The sequence below is a fragment of the Aythya marila genome (assembly GCF_965140915.1).
Source record: "Aythya marila genome assembly, chromosome: 4".
Lineage (NCBI taxonomy): Eukaryota > Metazoa > Chordata > Aves > Anseriformes > Anatidae > Aythya > Aythya marila.
This window is the reverse complement of record NC_139045.1, coordinates 32691288-32710267: the sequence shown is the minus strand read 5'-3', so window position 1 is coordinate 32710267 and position 18980 is coordinate 32691288. Positions and strand designations below refer to the sequence as shown.

The window sequence follows — 18980 nt, the reverse complement described above, 5'->3', positions numbered from 1 at the left end:
GAAGATTGTATTTCCTATTCTCTACGTGAGTGTTCTGAAAACAGTGTTAAATCTTCAGAGCATGGAGCCTTCCACTGTTGAGCTAGCCTCATTTATCTTCCTGTCAGGAAGCTTTTCCAGATATGCAACTTAATTATTTCCTATGAATTTATTTTGTACTTTTAGCTGTAGACGCTTTATTTTACCTTTCTTAGAAAGAAAGAACAGAACCCAAAACTTTCAAAAAGGAAAACAAGGTTCCGGGGTCTGTTCACTTCATCATCACAACTTCAAGAAGCTTGTGTTGTCCCAAAATATGAGTGAGCTGGGGCCAAGTTTGTATGATTTAACATGTCACACAGATGTCAGAATTATCTTGGAAAGCAAAATTGATGTTACAGGTTGAGTTGGATCACTTTGATGTCTCTCTTCCACTAGCATAACCAGAACATAAAGTTGGTTTTGTTAAATGTCTGTTTTCTGATGTACTGCTCCCTCCCACTCCTGGATGGTGATAAATCTTGAAATAAAGCCCTGCAAATTCCCAGTAGAGGTGAGGAGGTTGGCAACAACTGTTTTTTCCAAATAATTCACTTCAATGATGTCAAAAAAAAAAGTGTGGATGCAGCAGCTGATCTGTGCAGTTCCTCTATGAATCAAGGAATGCAAAGTAGCTCTCTTTCAGTGACATGTCTTTTGCCCTTTGGGGTTGTTCTCTTTCCCTCTGAAATCTGATAGGAAAGCATATTCATTGCACACAGTTGTAAACTGAGTTTTGTTTTGCTTGCAGTGCCTGTCTCTCACAGTACAACAGCAAACACTTCTGTCTGTGGCCATCAGACATGTTAATGACTTGGTTCTCTCTGGAAACATCCTTTCCTTGGATCAGCAGTTTTGGTGGTGATTCGGGAATGAACCAGTGGAGTTAAAGCCTTTGAATCAATTTCAATGACATCTACTTTCTTCAGTATGTAGGTAGAAACAAACTTTTCTGAGATGCTCTTTTTTCAGTTTTAAATTCAGGTTCCAATCCCCCTTTTGTAGCTGTTGTCTGCAAGTAGCCGACAAGATAGCTCAGTCACGTGGTGACTGAGTGCTATTGTCAAAGGAGAAAATAGAGATAGGTATTTTGAATGTTGATAACCTCAGCTACCATTTTATTCTCGCATTTTTAGCCACCATAATCTGTGTTTTTAACCACTAATTATTACTGAATTGCTTCATTTCTGTAGTAAGCCAAATGTGGGGGAGCTCAAACATAACAGAGAAGCAGATTTATGTTCCTTATCGCTCTTTAAAAGAAGCAAATCACACCACTAGATTTGCAACCTTATTTCCTCGCAACCCCAGCCCTTCCTTAGCTTCAGATTTATGACCTAGGGATATGAATGTATAGCTCGTCCCTCCCGGGTCTTTGCAAGAGTAGCTTCAGTCATGCTGTGCTCTTGAGTTCCAGGAAAATTGCCTGTGTACAAATGAATGTGGTGGCTGAATGTGCCCCGTGGTGTATCAGGTAAATAGAGCCCTCCTCGAGGAGGTCAAGGTCTCTGACAGGTATTCTGCTTTGTTTAATTACAGTTCCCTTGAGCAGTCGCTGCCATTTCTCTGGCTGGTAATGTGCCCTTTGATGAATTGTCTTTGTTGGTTACTTGTGCACTTTCCTAGACCCACTATGTGTAATGTTAGCCTAAAGCATCAATGCATTTTGGACCATACTGCCTAACTGGCCTCTCTGTTCATTCATTTTGGCCAACCCTTCCAATCCCTGCAGCAGAAATTGCTGCGGTCTCGGGATTTGGCAGAGCCTGTGCCCCAGCACACAGGCTACCAGTGTGAGTCCATCCCATCGCTTGTCCTTTACATGCACGCTGTGCCACTGCAGCACGGCTGAGCTGGGGCAGGCACTGCTGCTGTGCTTGCTCTGGGGAAATGGCTCATTCCTGTGTCTGGAGACCCATGTATTTATTTAAGGCCATAAACCGGATCCCCTAACAACTAACACACAGGACATGAAGAGGTTAGTGGGACCCCAGCTAGTTATCTGAGCTGGTGTGACACCCCAATAAATGTGTGAGTAGTGTACGTCTCCAGAGATTTCAGAAAAGATGAATTGCGTTTTTAACTGCAGCAGGCTGACCGTAAATGTGACAGTAAGGTTTTCATCTCCTTATAAACCACACTCAGCGTAGTTTCTGTCATGAGATACATCTTGTTATTGTGGTCTCGGTGGGCACAAGTCACAAGGCACGCTTTCATGTTTGTGGGTTGGATTAAATTGTGCTTGATGAGAACAGAGTGATACTTCGATTAACTGCATTGCTTCACAATTTGTGGTGACTTCTTCTCTGCTGAGCTTTGATAAAGCTACCTGCTTAAGTGTAAAACATCTCCCACCCACCCACGCGAGGCACAGCATCTTTGCAGGTACTGGGTAGCAAAGGCAAGCAGAAGAAAGCTGACTAAATGTGAAGTGTTTGCTTGAGGTAGACAAAGGACAAGACAACTAGCGGACTGCAGCATCAAAACATGGAACTAAAATGAAGGAGGAAGCTAACTGCTAATATAGTTTAATGTGTTAAAAAAATGTGGTGTAAAGTGTTAAATTGTTAATGTAGTTTTCTTGCTAGTAGAACTTTTGCGAGTAGGACTTAATTAAGCACAGAACTTGAGAACTCTCCAGTGCAGTGGCTTTTAACCACTGTTCTCCCAGTTACCCACCCTGGTTCCAGTTCTCCAGTGAGCAAGCTGTAATCTTTCTGCCTTCTGGTACTGAATGTATAGGACCATTAAGGCAGAGGATGTGACTCCTCGTCATAAGCTTTTCTGTAGCAAAACTTAGCACAAGCAGGATGAATCCTATAATGCAGCGACTGTTTTCCTTTGAAATACTCTCGTTAATAAAATTTACACCCTCTCCCGGATCATAGTCCCTAAAGAAAAGCTGACAAATTTATGCAGAAAGCCTTCTTTTTGATCAAAAATAAACAAACCTTGAACAAGGTCTCTTTTAAGCTGGAACTAAGTTGAGGCTTGCTAAAATTTGCCACTCATTTTTCGCCTGCTCTCCCTCATCCACTTATCAGAGACTGCAGAAAAGTGATTGTATAGCTATGCTTAAAACCATATAATTTCCCTCTGCTTCTTTGAAGTTGTCTAATTTCAAGCTCCTTTATGCCACACTGATCCATGAAAATGTTGTGGTATTTGCTGTTTCTTTCACTTCCATTAAGGCTTCTTATCCAGCTCTCTATTGTCTCCGGATTGACAGGGATGGGCAGCTTTGGCCAGCAGGACAAAAGCGTGCAGAATCCAGTACCAGCAGTACAGATGCACTCGAGAACTGTTGGAGAACACACCAGCATAGGGTTTCAACAGAAGACAACTTTGAAGATTAAACAGGGGAGCCTTGCAGCATATTCTGAGTCTATATTGCCTTGCTATGTTAGGCTGCACATTTTTTGTCTGTATGGTGTGCATTACCTGGTACGCCCCGATCCTGCAAACTTCTGTGCTACTTTTTTAAATTCAAAAGTGAAACTTCTGAAGAGATGTTCTGGTGGGAGTGGGCTTGACAAGGGATGATTCTCAGCTGGGCTGTTCCTCCAGTGTACTTGGCAATGAAATAAGTACTTCTGTTGATTAGGGAGTTCAGCCATATAATCAGCTGTGGGAAAAGGGTTGATGATTTACAGGCTTCTGAAGGAAAACTGAAAGCAAGTATCCTCTGCAAGTCCAACAGTTAGGTCTCAGTCTCATCGTTAATCTAAAGCTACTCAGTGTAGTTATGACTGCTGCTTTTTTTTTTTTTCTTTTTTTTTTTTTTTTTTTTTTAAAAAAGGCAAATCAGTTAGGTTGTGCTAAAGATTTCTGCTCTTTTCCTTCCATCCTCATTTGCTTTTCTCAGATTCCACAGACGTGGTTACAGATCTAGGTTTGTGATTGTACAATTTTCTCTGCTGCTGCTCAGGGAGCACATAGGTGCTCGTTTACATCCCGTTTGTATACATAACAGTTAACTGTATTTGCAGAAAAAAAGAAAACCCAACAAACTAAATAAGCCCCCATTGAAAGGTATTTGATATAAACCCATCAAAAGCTTTTGAAATGATGCAATTTTGTTCAATTACTCAAAAAATATAGCAAGATCTTAGGGGAATTTCACTTGTCTGTGTGAAACTCATTTCCTCGTGTGTGATGCGCTTCCCATTCCACATTGGGATTGTTATGTACATAAAACTTTGGCTGTAGGTGTGGGAACCTTGTGTAGGAGAATAAAGAGTAGAGACAAAAGTCGTGTCAGTTTAGGCAATTACAATAGCTCTAGAATGCATATGTAAGTGGACTTTGCCTCTTAATAATGTTAACTGACTGTTTGGTAGGATATGCTTGAATTATGGAAAGATTTACCTGCTAAGAAGGTTTTGTTATTGTACAGCACGGTGAAAATATTAAACTGAGCAATGGTTTTTGGAAGTTGCATTTCGGATGGACTGCAGGAGAGGTGTATTTCCACTCGTCAGGTCTGTTAATTGATGGAGTAATGCCTTGACTAGGATTTAGTGGAGAGGAAAAGCTAAATTATTGTAGTATTTCAACCCTAAACTGATTAAAATATTTCTGTCTGTAGTGGTGACTGAGTTAATTTCTGCCCTTTCTTCCATGATTGGTGTTTTATAAATTAATTCGTTTTCCCAAATTTGCATTTAGTATAATCAGATTATTTGTCTTGTCAGATTATTTGTCATTCAGCCTTGCAAAATAATCAAGAAAATCCAGTGGAAAAAGCTACTTGCCACAAATACGGTGAACATATTCTTTCTAGTGCCGCTGTAATGAGCATACTAACTTTCGGTAGATGTGTATCTTAGAAGATAACATCTCTTCCAATATAATTGTCTTCCTTTTTCAAATAGTACACTGTTTTTAGGATCTATTCTGTGACCGCTTGTCAAAAAGCTGTATATGCTTTCTGAAGCAGCATTACTGACTCTGAAGTCTTTGAAGCCTATACAATCTATCAGTGTTTTGTCTTACTAAAGAAATCCCGATATCCCAAGATACTTTCCAGACTGGAAATATTTGCTTCCTTAAGAGAATTGATTTGATTTTAGAAATGTTACTGCACATTGCAGTCTTGCTTGCTGCTGTCTAGTTACTTTTAAATTAGAGATAATTAAAAGGCCGTAGTATTTGCTGCTGTGAGGGGAAGGTCTGTATTCTCTCACCACTCTTAAATTTCGGATCCGATAGCTGAGCTGGATGCAGGCCAACTTAGCCATGGTCAGCTTACCATTTGCTGCAGACAAGTTGATTTGTTTTCAGCTAGTAATTTGGATTTGGTAGTTTTGCGCTTCATTCCGTGCTTCATACAATCTGTTTATAATGACTTTGTGCGGTAGGAGTGAGCATTCAGAATAAACCGGTTCTGATTGAGTTTTAATGTCTGAGAGGTTGCTATTCATCACCAAGGGATGAATGATCTTTTTCATGATTCTTTGTTATTAAAGATTTAAATGGCTTCAGTCTTGTGACATATGTATGTGCAATCTACTGGTACGGGCAGGTTTTTGTTAGAATGCATAAATGCAGGAGGTGAACTTGCTGTTTTACGGTGTTTGTCACTTGTGTACTACTAAAGATCTTCATCTAGCAATGGGGTAGCATTTGTGCAGGTAATAAAACACATCTCGTAAATGGATTGGGCAAGCTGCATGCAACAGCAACTCAGGGAAACCTTCCTAAACCTTCCTAAAAATAGAGGGGAACCTTCCTAAAAGTCTCCCATGGTTGGTAGTACAGGAGTTTCTAGATGCCCATACTACAAGCACAGACAGCAGAGGTGATCTGCTTCGGCAGTAAGCTTTTAACAGAGGCAGGACTTCACTGTGTAAGAACACAGAGGTGGTTATAAATTCTTTCATAAATGTTAGCCATGAAGTAGGTCTTTAGTAGAAAATGAATTTTTGATCTGCACACACAAATGTAACTGGCTGTGTTGTTGGATCTCTTGGTATGTTGTTGTGTTTTGAATGTGTGGTGAGAGATGCACCATAAAATAGCGCCTCACTGCCGGTGAGCACTTGGATGTCCTTTTTTCTGTACATCTGTGCTGAGCCACTCCTGCACAGCTGCAGAGAAGTGGAGCAACACTGCAGGAGTCTGTGATGATCAAAGTGCGAGTATGGCACCTCTACCCTCCAAACCCATGTTTTGATAGCTACAAGATAGAAGTAGTAAAAGTGTCTTTCCCTCTTGTTTTATAGGAGGGTCTGATGGGGAGGGAATGCATGCTGCTGGGAACTTGGGGAGTGGAGGGTGAGGCTGGTTAGGCATGATGCATGAGAAGGAAGAGCCGTGAAGGTTGGGGAGGACAGAGAATTAGAACAGGTTGGATGAGAAGCGAAGGTAACAGGTTTTAGATTGCCCGTGTATAATACATCCTAGAGCTTTGCATGTATCTCAAGTGTCTTACGTCACCAGCCTTTGATTTTTATTGGCAGTCTTGAAGAAAGCCATGATCTCCCTTACAGTTGTTTGCTAGATTAAATAGTGGAGGCTGACCTGAAGTTTCTGATTCTACTGTCGCAATTGTAACGATGGTAATCTGTCATGTGATATCGAGATGGGTATGTAATAGCAGTTTCTTCTGTTTAAATTCTTCAACAAGTGCAAACTCTACAGAAACAACCTCCAAGTTGTAAAGTCAAACAACTCAAAACTAGTAAATTCCAGAAATGAACTTGCCTCTGCTTTGTTAATTAACTTCTCTTGCTGCACCTTATGATACCATCTTTAATTACACAATCACATTAAGTTTTCCAAAGCTGCTTGCTTCATTTCATGCACAGGACAGATCTGCTTGAAGGGTGAATTGGGGCTGTGCGGTGAAGGGCACTTCTGCCCAGAGGAGTCTGCTCAGCTGCTACACAAATAGGAAGGTTTGTGTTTGGAGGAGAGGGCTGGCCAAGGGGGAACGGGCATGAAGTGAACAGGTGCTCCAAAGAAGCTCAAATAAATATTTATTGGGATTGTTGGGTGTGGTATTAGGAAAGCTACTTGCAGCAGGCTTTTTGTAAGTGTTTTCTCGGCATGTTTTTGGTTTGTTCTGTAGATGTGTTGAGCTGCTAGTAAAGGTCACCACGTTTGTGTGCATTGAACATACAGGAGGTAATGGGGTGCCAGTATTGTTTAGGAAGCAGTGTTGTTACCCAAATGGATAAACTGTCCCAGGTTCATGCTGGCCTTTCCATGTGAGGCATGTTTTATCTGCAAAAGAGAAAATAGCTCGTGTTAATTGTGTTGTACAGCAGTGTTTAGGAAATGCATAATGTGTATTTCAAGTAGTATAAGGAGCAAGGGGTGGGGGTGGGAGGGAAGACCCTTATATGCAATTGAATCTTGTTGAATCTCAAACATAGAGAATATACATGGGAACAAGGGGGTATTAAGACTGCCTGATCAACTTCTGTTTGTTTTTTGTTTGTCTCAAAAATCTTAGTGGTGTAGCCTGGTCTTTTTTTGGACATTCTGAATGCAGCAAAAATTTGCTGTTACTTTTTTGACTGTCGGTATGTTTTTTTCTGCTAACAATTTCAAGAATATAAGCAGAGCATACCTGCAGGGAGCAGAGATGTCCACTGTAGAGAAAGATTTTTATCTTCTAAGATACATGCAGGGAAGTATCTACTGCACTAGCAACGAATTGCTATATAGGCTGTGGCAGAAAAATCTCCTAATGTATTTGACTAAGCCAAGGAATATCCAGGATTCTTGGGATCCTAATGAAGACTGGAGAAAGAAGCATTTCAAAATGCATAAAAGTCTTCTATGTTGTACACAAGCTGTAGGAACCTGTAGTGCATTTGTTGTCTTCCTTAACTGTGTTGTTTTTTTGTTGTTGTTTTTGTTTTGCAGTGGCTCAAAATTAATAGCAGAGTCTGTTTGCAAAAGAAGAATAAAAAATTAAAGTTGATGGAGGAGCAAAAAAGAGGGGAACTGTGTAACTTAGATATTGACGCTTGAGGGAATACTATGTTCTCTTAAGCCTCCCAAATATCTGTAAGATATCTGTCTTTGTTTCATTTTAACGTTTCCCTGCAGGTGTGCAACTACTTTGATACTCAGATATCTAGGATATTAAATAATGGATGAAAAGAAAGTGCCAGTGTTTGGTCTTATAGTCCTCTAATACGACATCTCAATTTATTTGACGGTGAATACATGAGGGTGGTTTGGTTTTATATTTTTTTATGTCCTTTGGTTTTGGTTATTGTCCTTTGGTGTTGATACAAGTGCATCTTTCTACCTGCATACGGTATGCTACAGGTATTTCCAACTGATATGTTTTCTGACAGAAAAAATGAAGTATTCACGATTATATCTATTCATGGGAATACTGTTTTTAAAAATATATAAAGAACCTGTACTTTTTTACTTGTACAGTCTATGCTACAGTTATTAAGCTACCCTGAAGAGAGACATGATCAGAAGGCAAAAACATACAGAAAAAAATAAAAATGTAATAAAGTATGCATACAGTGTTTATTGCATGAGCTTGTTGTATTTGAGTAGCACCTTAATTCAATCACTGATCTTAAAAAATACGTTTGAGGCTTAAAAACTCTTATGATGAGAAGTTTAAGATGGTGGTCACATATAACATGTTTTAAAAAATTCCATCCTCCAGCTGAATTAAAATAAAATAAATGCTTTAGTGATATCTATAAGTATGTTCTGTGTGTGTGTGCGCATGTATATATATAAATTGGTGTACAGATGTGTTTTGTGTTATTTTTCCTTAAACAGAATTCTGTGGATACCGGAGCTCAAAACAGGATATTGATCTCTCTGCGATGCTTGGACATCTTTTACTAAGTACGGGATTTTCAAAGGAGATCCAGCATGGCCTAGATGGTTGACCTTCGGAAAACTTATAATGTCCTCTGGAACCAGTATCAGAAAAAAACGGCAGGGTCTGAGCCTGCAAGGTGTTGACCCAGAAACATGCATGATAGTGTTTAGAACACACTGGGCACAGGTAATGCTATTGAGTTTTATTGATTTGAAGAAGATTGCATTAAAATGAATTTGCTTCAGTCTTGCTTTTGGGGGTAATCCTGAATTGCTGAGGAACAACTTCATCTACTATGTTTAAACATTTTAAAACACAAAGGTAATTGATGTTTTAAGGTATGGCTAGGCTTAACTAATCACAATTCAAACCCCAGACTTATATCTGAAAGGGAAGTAGTATGACATTGCAATATCTTATAGGAGGTCTAGATCTTCTACTTGTCTTTTCTAATGATTCACTGGGACTTGTACCCTATTACAAACTTCTGTGTTTCCTTTCCTTCTCCTAGTTAAGAGTTGCCTATTTTCTGTAAAGCATTAGATGTATGGGAGCCAAGCTGTATGCAGGGTTGTTTATTATGGACAGATAAAGATTATGCACTGATTCTAAAAATTGTTTGCTTGTTATCAGGATTTTTACTGTTTGTAGGCAAAGATGTTTTGCTCTGAACAACATGATAGAAGATCTTATTTGCTACAGTAATATAAATAACATTTTATGTAAAATTGATTTCTGTGCTTCTGCTTTTGCTGCTTCTGCTATCTTTAGAAGCAAGTCAGGAAAGGGCAGTGGTGTTTCTGAGATATTTCCAGTGTTGGAAGAGCCGTCTTTCAGGAGCCACCTTCTGTCATTGAACTGTGGTGATGCTGTTGTGTTAGGGGAGGACCTGCTGAATTTTTGGTTTTGCAGCAATTATCCTCCACAAAAGGACTAAATATGGTGGTTGTTCCACAGACAATGAGCTTCACTGATCGCATGCAGAACAGAATTTAATCCAGGGCATTTAAGTGCTGGGATTGCAGTTATTACTCAATCCTAAATCTGTGTTGAACGTTGCCAGGAGTACATGGGCATAAGCGGCCATTTGTATTTTATATGATGTGGCATGGAGAGATCAACTATGTGGACTTCTTGGACTTTTGCCTCTCTCACAACTGCAAGTCACCTCATGATATTGATGCTCCTGAACACGGTTACTCTGTGTGAAGAGCCAGCCCTTTGATTTCAGTCCTTTGTGACTAAGAAGCTGACCGCAAACATCATTGAAACTCAGTTTCCAAAGGCTAAAGGAACCTGCTTTAGCCATGCTTCAGAGAACCTAAAGTTTTCTGCAGTAAGAGAAGTGGCAAATTCAGGTGCCTATAAAGGTGAACAAAAGAATTAACTTTTAGCCTCTTGCATGCCAAATGTGAGACTTTTACATCTAGAAGATTCTTGACAGACAAATCTTAAAAGCATAAAAAGGGTTTGGGCTTCTTGTTTTACAAATCCTGATTTTTTTTTTTTCCTCATAGGTAAGTGCATATTTTGAAACATACACTGAAAACAATTTACCTGTTCTTGTTTCTTTTTAGGTTCTAAAAATCTTAGAGAAGCATGATCCCTTGAAGAATACTCAGGCAAAGTATGGGGCAATTTCACCTGATGAAGCCAGCACTGTTCAGAATTACGTGGAACACATGCTTTTCTTACTAATTGAGGAGCAAGCAAAGGACGCCTCAATGGGGCCCATTCTAGAGTTTGTGGTCTCAGAAAACATAATGGAGAAGCTTTTTCTTTGGAGCCTACGGCGAGAGTTCACTGATGAGACAAAAATTGAACAACTCAAAATGTATGAAATGCTAGTAACCCAGTCTCATCAGCCTTTGCTACATCACAAGCCCATCTTGAAGCCTTTGATGATGTTGCTGAGCTCCTGCTCAGGAACAGCCACTCCAACAGTGGAAACAGAATTGGTTGTCCTCCTGAACCAGCTCTGCTCTATAATAGCCAAAGATCCCTCCATTCTAGAACTGTTTTTCCACACCAGCGAGGACCAAGGAGCTGCCAATTTCCTCATATTTTCCCTTCTGATTCCCTTCATCCATCGAGAAGGAACGGTGGGCCAACAGGCTCGTGATGCACTGCTCTTCATAATGTCCCTGTCTGCAGAAAACAATGTTGTTGCAAACCACATAGCAGAGAACACCTATTTTTGCCCAGTAAGTTGTTCCTCTTTTGCTCAGTCTTCAATGTTAAGCTAGGCATTGCACTTGTGTTCTGCTCATCTTGTTCTGTCCTTTTTGGTAAAGATGTGTTTTAACATACTTTTTTGTTTCTGCCAACAGCTGTTTTACAAATTATAATGCTGTTCAAGCTGGCCCTACTCCCAAATGCAGTCTTGCTGCTGCTTTTTATACTACTGCACTTCCCCTCCTTTGGACCAGCACAAGTGTGTGTGTGTGTGTGTTTTTTTCCTGCAGTCACTCAGTGAGTCGATTTAGGAAACTGATGGAAGCTAAAGTGGGCGACTTGCTCTTTGTCAGCGATCTGCACATTTTGGTGGCTGTCTCAACCATAACACCATCGTGCTATGTTGTAGTCTGTTACAAAACTTGGTAGTAATGTTGCATTGTTAGAGCTGACAAATCAGCTGTATTACACAAATGGGAAATCTTTGCTATTAAACAAGTAAATAAGCTAATTTAACAAACAGCATTGCACTATTGCACTTGCTTCATGCCTTATCACAAAAATTAATTTGAGATCTGCAACAGCTTTAAAACCTAGTATCACTGTGGAGAGAAGATGCTCTTCTGTGCCAGTTTCTGGCTCAATTCTTTTATCTTCTGTGTGGCTTGCATTTTTAGTTTAATAAATGCCATAAAAAATTAAATGGATGGGAACCTTTCATAGCTACTAAAGCGTAGTGCTTTACAGTGCCTTTACACTAACATACCTTCAACCCAAACATTTGCACGTGACAGCTATTCCAGCCATAGGTCTCTGTTTCCCCTCAGACTGCTGTACCCTTTGACAGGTAAGGCAGAGCCAGGTTTGTAGTCTGGAGCAAGCCTAGAAGTTCCAAAGCAGAACTTGTAAATGGTATCCTTTGTCAGTTGTAAATGTTGCATCAAATGTCTTGTGCTGAGAGACTCCAGTTGACCTTATTTAATAGATGCTGCTAAAAAATACGAACTTGGTTCTTAAATTGTCCCTGAGACCGATGCCATTATTGGCTCTATGCTATAACTTCCATAATTACATCTTCCAATTAATTAAAAAAAAATCCTTTTTACACTGAAGATAAAAGCCAACTATATTAACCTTCGAACAGCGGGGAGCCATGACTGACAATCATTCTAATTAGGATGGCCTCTTGTCAAATGTGCTAAAATCAGACTTTTCTGAACAGTAATGAGACTGGCCTAAGTTTATAATAAAATTTTAATGCAGTGCCATAGAATTAGCTCACTAGCACAGAGTCTTTCTTGAATTTGAGTGTGATGAGCTCAAGGACCAGGTTCTGTTCTGGTGAAAGAAGATGCTCTGTAGACATCAGTGGCATTGCTGCATATCACTAAAATCAGGGTCACTGAGGCTACATCTGCACTGCAAAACAGGTGGCACAGCCCTTTGCTGATCTGAGTTGCGTTTGAGTGGCACTGTGATGATGCTGTCTCTGGTTACTTGGCTAAATTCATTGATAGCACGTAGGATTTTCTGTACCATGCCTCACTGCATAGCATAGACATGACCTGGGCCGAGACCTGACCATAAATCTCTTCTGCTTCATATGTCCAAATCTGTGCCAAAGTGTACCTGAAGGCTTTCTCCATATTATTTTTTGAGCTCACTTTGTTTAGCAGCTTTTTAAAACTAAACTGTCCATAGTATTCAAAGCTGTGGGTGAGTAACCTATAAAGAAGGAAGGGGACAGGCTGGAGTGAGAACATCTCATAAACAAGTGTTTTTGACATAGAATGTGAAGACAAGCTATTTAGGCAAAGATTTCTGATTTTTACAAAGGTTTTCCTGTATCTTTGGTCAAGTAATTTTTACAATGTTTTAACCTGCAGCTTCTGTAACTTCGTGATTTAAGGTATTGTCTGTTCACTGCATAACAGGAAAACAATGTTTCTATGGAATTTTGAGTGGGGTAGCATCTCAAAGCTTCTCCGCGAAACATTGTATTCGTAAATACCCCACAACTCAGGAGAGTTAGGTATAAAAGAAGGTATTATGACTCCAATGCACTTGAAAAGTTGAGACCGCACAGAGATAGGACAATGGATGTGGGAGGAATGAGGAATTATTAAAGGGAAGGAACTTCAATGTGAAAATAAGATGGCCAGATAGCAATTGTTTATATATTGACAACACATGATTTAACCAAATATGAGATTTACAAATCTCATAGACAGTCAGTGCCTTTCTCTGAGTCAAGACAAAGCATATCAATCATTGGTTTGCAGAGAGCCTCGTGACTCAGTGGTGAAAAATAAAACTTTGGAGGTGTTTCTAAGAGTTGATGAGCATGTAGGGCTGCCATAACAATTGTTAGAAGAAATCTAGAAGGACAGTGACTGTTTAAGGTAAAACAAAACAAACAAAAAGAAACCAATCTTTCTCTCCCAGGATGTGAACTCATTCATTTCCTTCCTTCTAGAATATTTTTTTCATTGATGATTGTGATCTTGCTGATTAAAACTCCATAATGTGGACTGTGTACATTATTTAATACGCCTGCTTATAACATGTGAAGAGTTCTGTTAGTAATTTCAAATGGTAGTTGTATTTTTACCACATACTTTTATATAAAAAAAAAATATTTTTTTTATTTAAATCAGAGTAAATTTGCTTCTAATGGCTACTCTGTTTCTCAGTGCTTTAGAAACATGGTTTCACATAGAGCTATTTGTGTTGTACCTCATAGAAAAAATAAGAGCTTTCTAAACGCTTCACATTTTAACAGCTACATCTGTCACTTGTTACTCCAGTAAGTTGGACAAGCTAAAGAGTGCCCCGTTTTGAGACATTGAATGATTGGGAGTTCTCTGCTCCTTGTAGCAGTGAACAGCGTGTTTTGCTCAAGGTCGTTTTCATGCACTTCAGAACTAAACTTCCATATCAAGGAGAAATGAGGATAGTGCTCAGTTCTGAAAATCAAATTGCTTTGCTTACTGAGAGGGTGTGTGCTTATAAATAGCAATTAAATTTTAAGCAGACAATGGAAAATCAAGCATGCATTAATTAGGAGATTGTCACACAAAAGAAATTTAAATTCTCTTTTTCAGATTTTTTTTTTCTTTCTACAATTGTCTGAAGCCTGGGTTTGTGAGTACGAGTATGGAGGGGATTACTGGAAATATTTTAATAGGTCTAGTGAAATCTTCCCAACTTCTTACTTTGAGCTCTTCTACCAAGAGAAAGGAAAAAACTTCCTTGTTATAAAAGAATGTGATTGTACAAATAAAGCTTTGCTCCATAGTTTAGCTTCTTGGATTTGTTAGTATTTCCTGCAACTTTTTATTGTTGGTTTTATGTATGTGTGTGTGTCTGTATATATGTGTGTACATATATATATATATATATATATATGTATATTTATGTGTGAAAAAGTAGCTTAGCATGCCAAAGCAGAGTTTCCCACAGTATTATCTTTTTCATGGTATTTGGCTTAATTATATGTACCAGAATAAGCTCGTCTTCAAAGCTTTGTGATTTTTTAGAAATGGAAAGCATTCAGAAAGACAGCCTTTGCCCAGCTGGATATGTTAACAGTTGTAATTGGTTACACTTGCATGTCATCAACACCTCCGTCCCCTTCCATGAACCCTTGGGTTGTTGACCTGCACATTGTCAAGTGTTTGTTTTCTAATGGAGAAAACAGTTGTCTTTCACCTGGACTTTGATTGTCTAGCCCTGTGGACACCAAGTAGCCATTTCTGGACAGACAAATTCCTCTAAGAGTTCACTGAATGAAAACTGAAAAGGTTTCCATCAGGCTGAGTCTTAATGATCCCATTAAAATGAACATCATCTTAAAAAGTGCCCTAAAGTTGTAGAAAATCATGTCAGAAGGATGAGAATTGTAAAATAAAAATTTCCAGCTTCAAATAATGTTAATAATTAAAAGTTTGGTCCTGAACTCCCAATGCTCTTGATATATTCAGTAACACTTAAAAAGTTTTTTTTTGGGGAAATACGCTTTTAAAATTGTAACTAAAACTACATTTTTGTGCTTCTGTGATAATATTCTACATAGATCACCCGTAAGCCTTAATAGCACTGGAAACGTCTATACAGTAAGTTATTTCCCTTTTCTTCCCTTCCCTTCCCTTCCCTTCCCTTTTCCAAGTAAATACGAAGGAAAAAAGAAATTATTAACAGTTAAAAAATTCTTCTTGTGACTTGGATTCAACTGAATACCCATTTCTACGAATAGAAGTCAACACGTATCTGTGGCCAGAGTGAGACTGTACTTCATTTTTGTTGATGGGGACACTTCCCCCTCCATTTCTAGTTTTTTCTATTTCCTGGTGAAATAATTTTATATAGGCATATGGAAGTAACATTCAAACCATCTGCATCTGACAGGCTATGGAGATATGACAATGGTGGCTTCTTCTGGAGGATAAATGAAGGAGAGTGTAAAATAATTTTACAGGCATTTAAAAAAATATATAAATTCTGATAAAGAATACAAGACGATCTGCTTTTTCACATCACTTTCTCATAATTACCAGTTCTTGTAAGAAGGATAATATGTAGAAGGCTCTTGAAAATACTCATGTTTTTCTGCCACAGAACTCTTCCAAAGGAAACTGAATTAATCATAACAGTCTCTTGAGTTACTAAAACTAGCAAGAGAAATGATTTGTTGTGCATTCAAGCAGATGAACATTTAGAAACTTAACTTATTTCTCTGCTGTTTTTGAAATACAGGTGCTGGCAACAGGACTAAGTGGCCTCTATTCGTCTTTGCCTACAAAGTTGGAAGAAAAAGGGGAAGAGTGGCACTGTCTACTGAAAGATGACTGGCTGTTGTCACCAGCCCTTGTGCAATTCATGAATTCTCTTGAATTTTGCAATGCTGTGATACAGGTAATGGAGTAGAGCTGTCCTATTCTCTTGAAGCAATAGTTTTATATATTCTGCAAAAGTTTTTGCATGGTGGAGTTTAGTTTCCCTTATTGATGGCATGGACTTGTACGTTACACTAAATAAGTTGCTTATAAAGTGAAGGCTTTGTGCTGGTTGTTCCAGTTGTAAGGATGAATTAATATGTTTTTGTTTTTCAGATGACAGATGTTTGTAATAAATTCGGTATAATTGTGCTGCTTCTTGATATTTCATCACAAAATTGGGAGTATTTTCTTTATTTTAAAAAAAAAAAAGTTTATTGCATTTTAATGCTACTGTTGATATTAAAAGTAAATTGAATGCCTTTGCGTGGGGGGGAGAGTACTATTTATGTATTTGTGTTAAAAAACACTCTGTTTTTGTTTAAGCTCTTATAACAGTGTACACAAGAAAATAGTCTGTTTAGTTTGTTTTGCCTTTCAGTGACCACTGCATTTAAATTATTAATTTCAGATTGGCCTGTTTAGAATACATACTCTGTTCCTAATAATTGCTTCTTGATTTTTTTCTGGCTTTGATCCAGAAAAATCTATTTTGTATTGTTTTTTAAGGACAGAGGACCCTACAGAGCACTTGCCCAATATTTTATTAACATAGGATATAAATTCTACACGGGCTGTAGGTATGTGTTACTTAAAGAAATGCACTGAATAGGATTGAAAATAACATTTCCTGTTAAATAAAAAATAAGTTGTAGTGAGATGCGTGCAAAATACAGTAAAGCAACCGATCGACTATTAAAGCATTGAACAAGTGAGAATAATAGTAGCTGTCATTCTTTAAATGCAGTATAAAAGGTTTTTTAACATCTGTCCAAGTGGTGTTTGTATGCAGGAGATCTACATTTGTAGGAGATAATATTTGATACCTTTTTTAGAGTCCATGCAAAAGTTGCTGCAGACGAATTAAGAATATGTAATTTAAAAACTGCTTTTCAAATAAACTGAAAATTATTAAAGATCTTAAGTTGACATGCACAAAAGAGCAGTTTCTGAGTGCTGCCTGATTGTGTCTTCATAGTCTATCTTCAGCAATGCGCAGAAGAAAACTCAGTTACAGCAGGAATTTTTGCTTAATGCATAGAATGGTTTTTGTGCTGTGGCTCGTTCTGTGCTGACTGAAAAACTTTGGCCAGAGATTAATAAGGGACAGTGTAGCCAAGACCTCTTGCCACTTACTACTTTTTCCCTGGATCACAGCATGAAGAAGGGTAACCATTTTTCTTCCCCTTTTCAAAGTGAGGGTTATAAATTATAGGAATTTTGGGAAGAATTGCAAGTAGGAGAATGTATTTGTGGCTGCATGTAGGCTGTGACATTCAAGTTTGTATTTAAACTTCAAACAGAATATATTAACCTGGAGTGCTTCTGAAGGGATATTTTTTTTGCTCTTATTAAATTTATTTTAAATGCATTAATTGGTAATATGTTTTATTTTGTGGAAAATAGTGAATGCATCATTATAAAAGTAGATTTTTGGCTTCCAATAGCAGTTCAATTTTTTTAAAAGTTAATAACCTATTTTATAAATAACGTATGCTGTTTTTCGTTTTATTTGTTCTGTTTCTTTTTCTTTTTTTTTTCCCCAGTGGTTGGGGGAAGAGCATGTGAACTGAATGTTCTTGTGCCACAGCCTAGAGAACGCTTTGGTTTACCTACTCTTAAAACACAGGAAAACAGTCGTTCTGCTTTTTCTTGTTGTAAGAGGACAATTTAATGATGGCAAGTCCACCTTCAAGTGACCCTGAGAAGGTTGCAGGAGCTAAATTTAGAATCTCAAGTCTTCCTTGATGCATGGGCATGCACGCTTTGCTATCCATCCATTCATCTTTGTCAACACACGCGGAGATTGAAAAGCCCTGTTCTCCCACTGTTGGCAGGCTTACCGTAATTAAACACAGTTTGTGTTTGAGGAACACACAATCTTTAAGAATCCATATCGTAGAAAATGCTAGAGAGAAGGACAAATGAACATGGCTTTTTAAATGTGAAGTTATTTTGGTAGTGGGCAGTAGTAGTATCTTCCTTGTCTTGTTTGAAATCTCACTGGAACTGTTCTGTCTTTCCTCACCTCCCTTCCCCTTAGGTCGCACATCCTTTGATTCGTAACCAGCTTGTGAATTACATTTACAATGGATTTTTGGTGCCAGTAATGGCTCCTGCGCTCCATAAGGTCAGTGGTGAATGCGAGTGTGGCTTGAATGAGGCAAAGACATTATGGATGATCTCTCTGTGAAGATGATACTGAACATAGCTGAGTGAACATAGCTAACAGTAGTGAGTTCTAGGCTGACTTCCCACCTTTTCTTTCCATAATTCCTCTTTACTCCATGCAGATTGTTAAGTAAAATGAGGATATTTATGAAAATGTTTAAAATTGTGAAGTGAAATGGAGAACCAAAACCTTTTTGTTGCACTAGGCTGACATACCATCAAAAAGCAGTGACCGTTCAGACAGCATTTCATCATGACGGACATTGCCATGAGGGATTTTTTTTCCAAATGAATATTTTTCCAAAAGGAAAATGCCCAAATTCCAAATGTTGAAAAGGAAAATGTTTGGTCAATAAATATTCCCCCAACTTTAGCTAAGTTGGTAGTGTTTCCTTACCACAGTTGGTAGAATTATTTTCATAAAGTGGAGAAGAAATCGAATTTTATGTCAATTTTCTAATGTGCTAGGGTGCAATTTATGTTACGTCAAAGAAAAAAAAATCTTTGAGTTTTAGTGCAAAATATTTCACTGATGTTGGTGAATTACTGATTTTCTTTTTTTTTTTTTTTTATTTTGGACTGCAGGAAACTACATGTCCTGCAGAATATGTCAATTAACAGTCATTTTCCTAAAAAAGAACATCTTGTGTGAGGAGAAAAAGCAGGAAATGATGAGAATAAAAACTAAGATTTTTTTTTGGATATCTACCAAAAATTGCCAGGAGAGGACTAATAAATAACTTTAAAAAGTTTTACTAATTTTTACTAAGCCTGCCAAGCAGAAAGCTGTGCACCTGTTCCATTTCTGA

The 18980-nt window shown here is 38.3% G+C and overlaps 1 protein-coding gene across 6 annotated transcripts in view; it reads left to right on the top strand.

The window, feature by feature from the left end:
- Nucleotides 1-18980, top strand: part of FHIP1A (FHF complex subunit HOOK interacting protein 1A) — a 94263-nt gene that overhangs the window by 40125 nt on the left and 35158 nt on the right. For 5 of the 6 annotated variants that reach the window (XM_082759445.1, XM_082759443.1, XM_082759444.1 and 2 more), the window contains 4 exons: nucleotides 8785-9016; nucleotides 10408-11034; nucleotides 15761-15919; nucleotides 18044-18130. In XM_082759445.1, coding sequence (XP_082615571.1) covers nucleotides 8915-9016; nucleotides 10408-11034; nucleotides 15761-15919; nucleotides 18044-18130 — 975 coding nt within the window. In that variant the 5' untranslated portion in view covers nucleotides 8785-8914. The remainder of the gene's footprint in view (nucleotides 1-8784; nucleotides 9017-10407; nucleotides 11035-15760; nucleotides 15920-18043; nucleotides 18131-18980) is intronic. The other variant, XM_082759447.1, reaches the window with a different exon arrangement.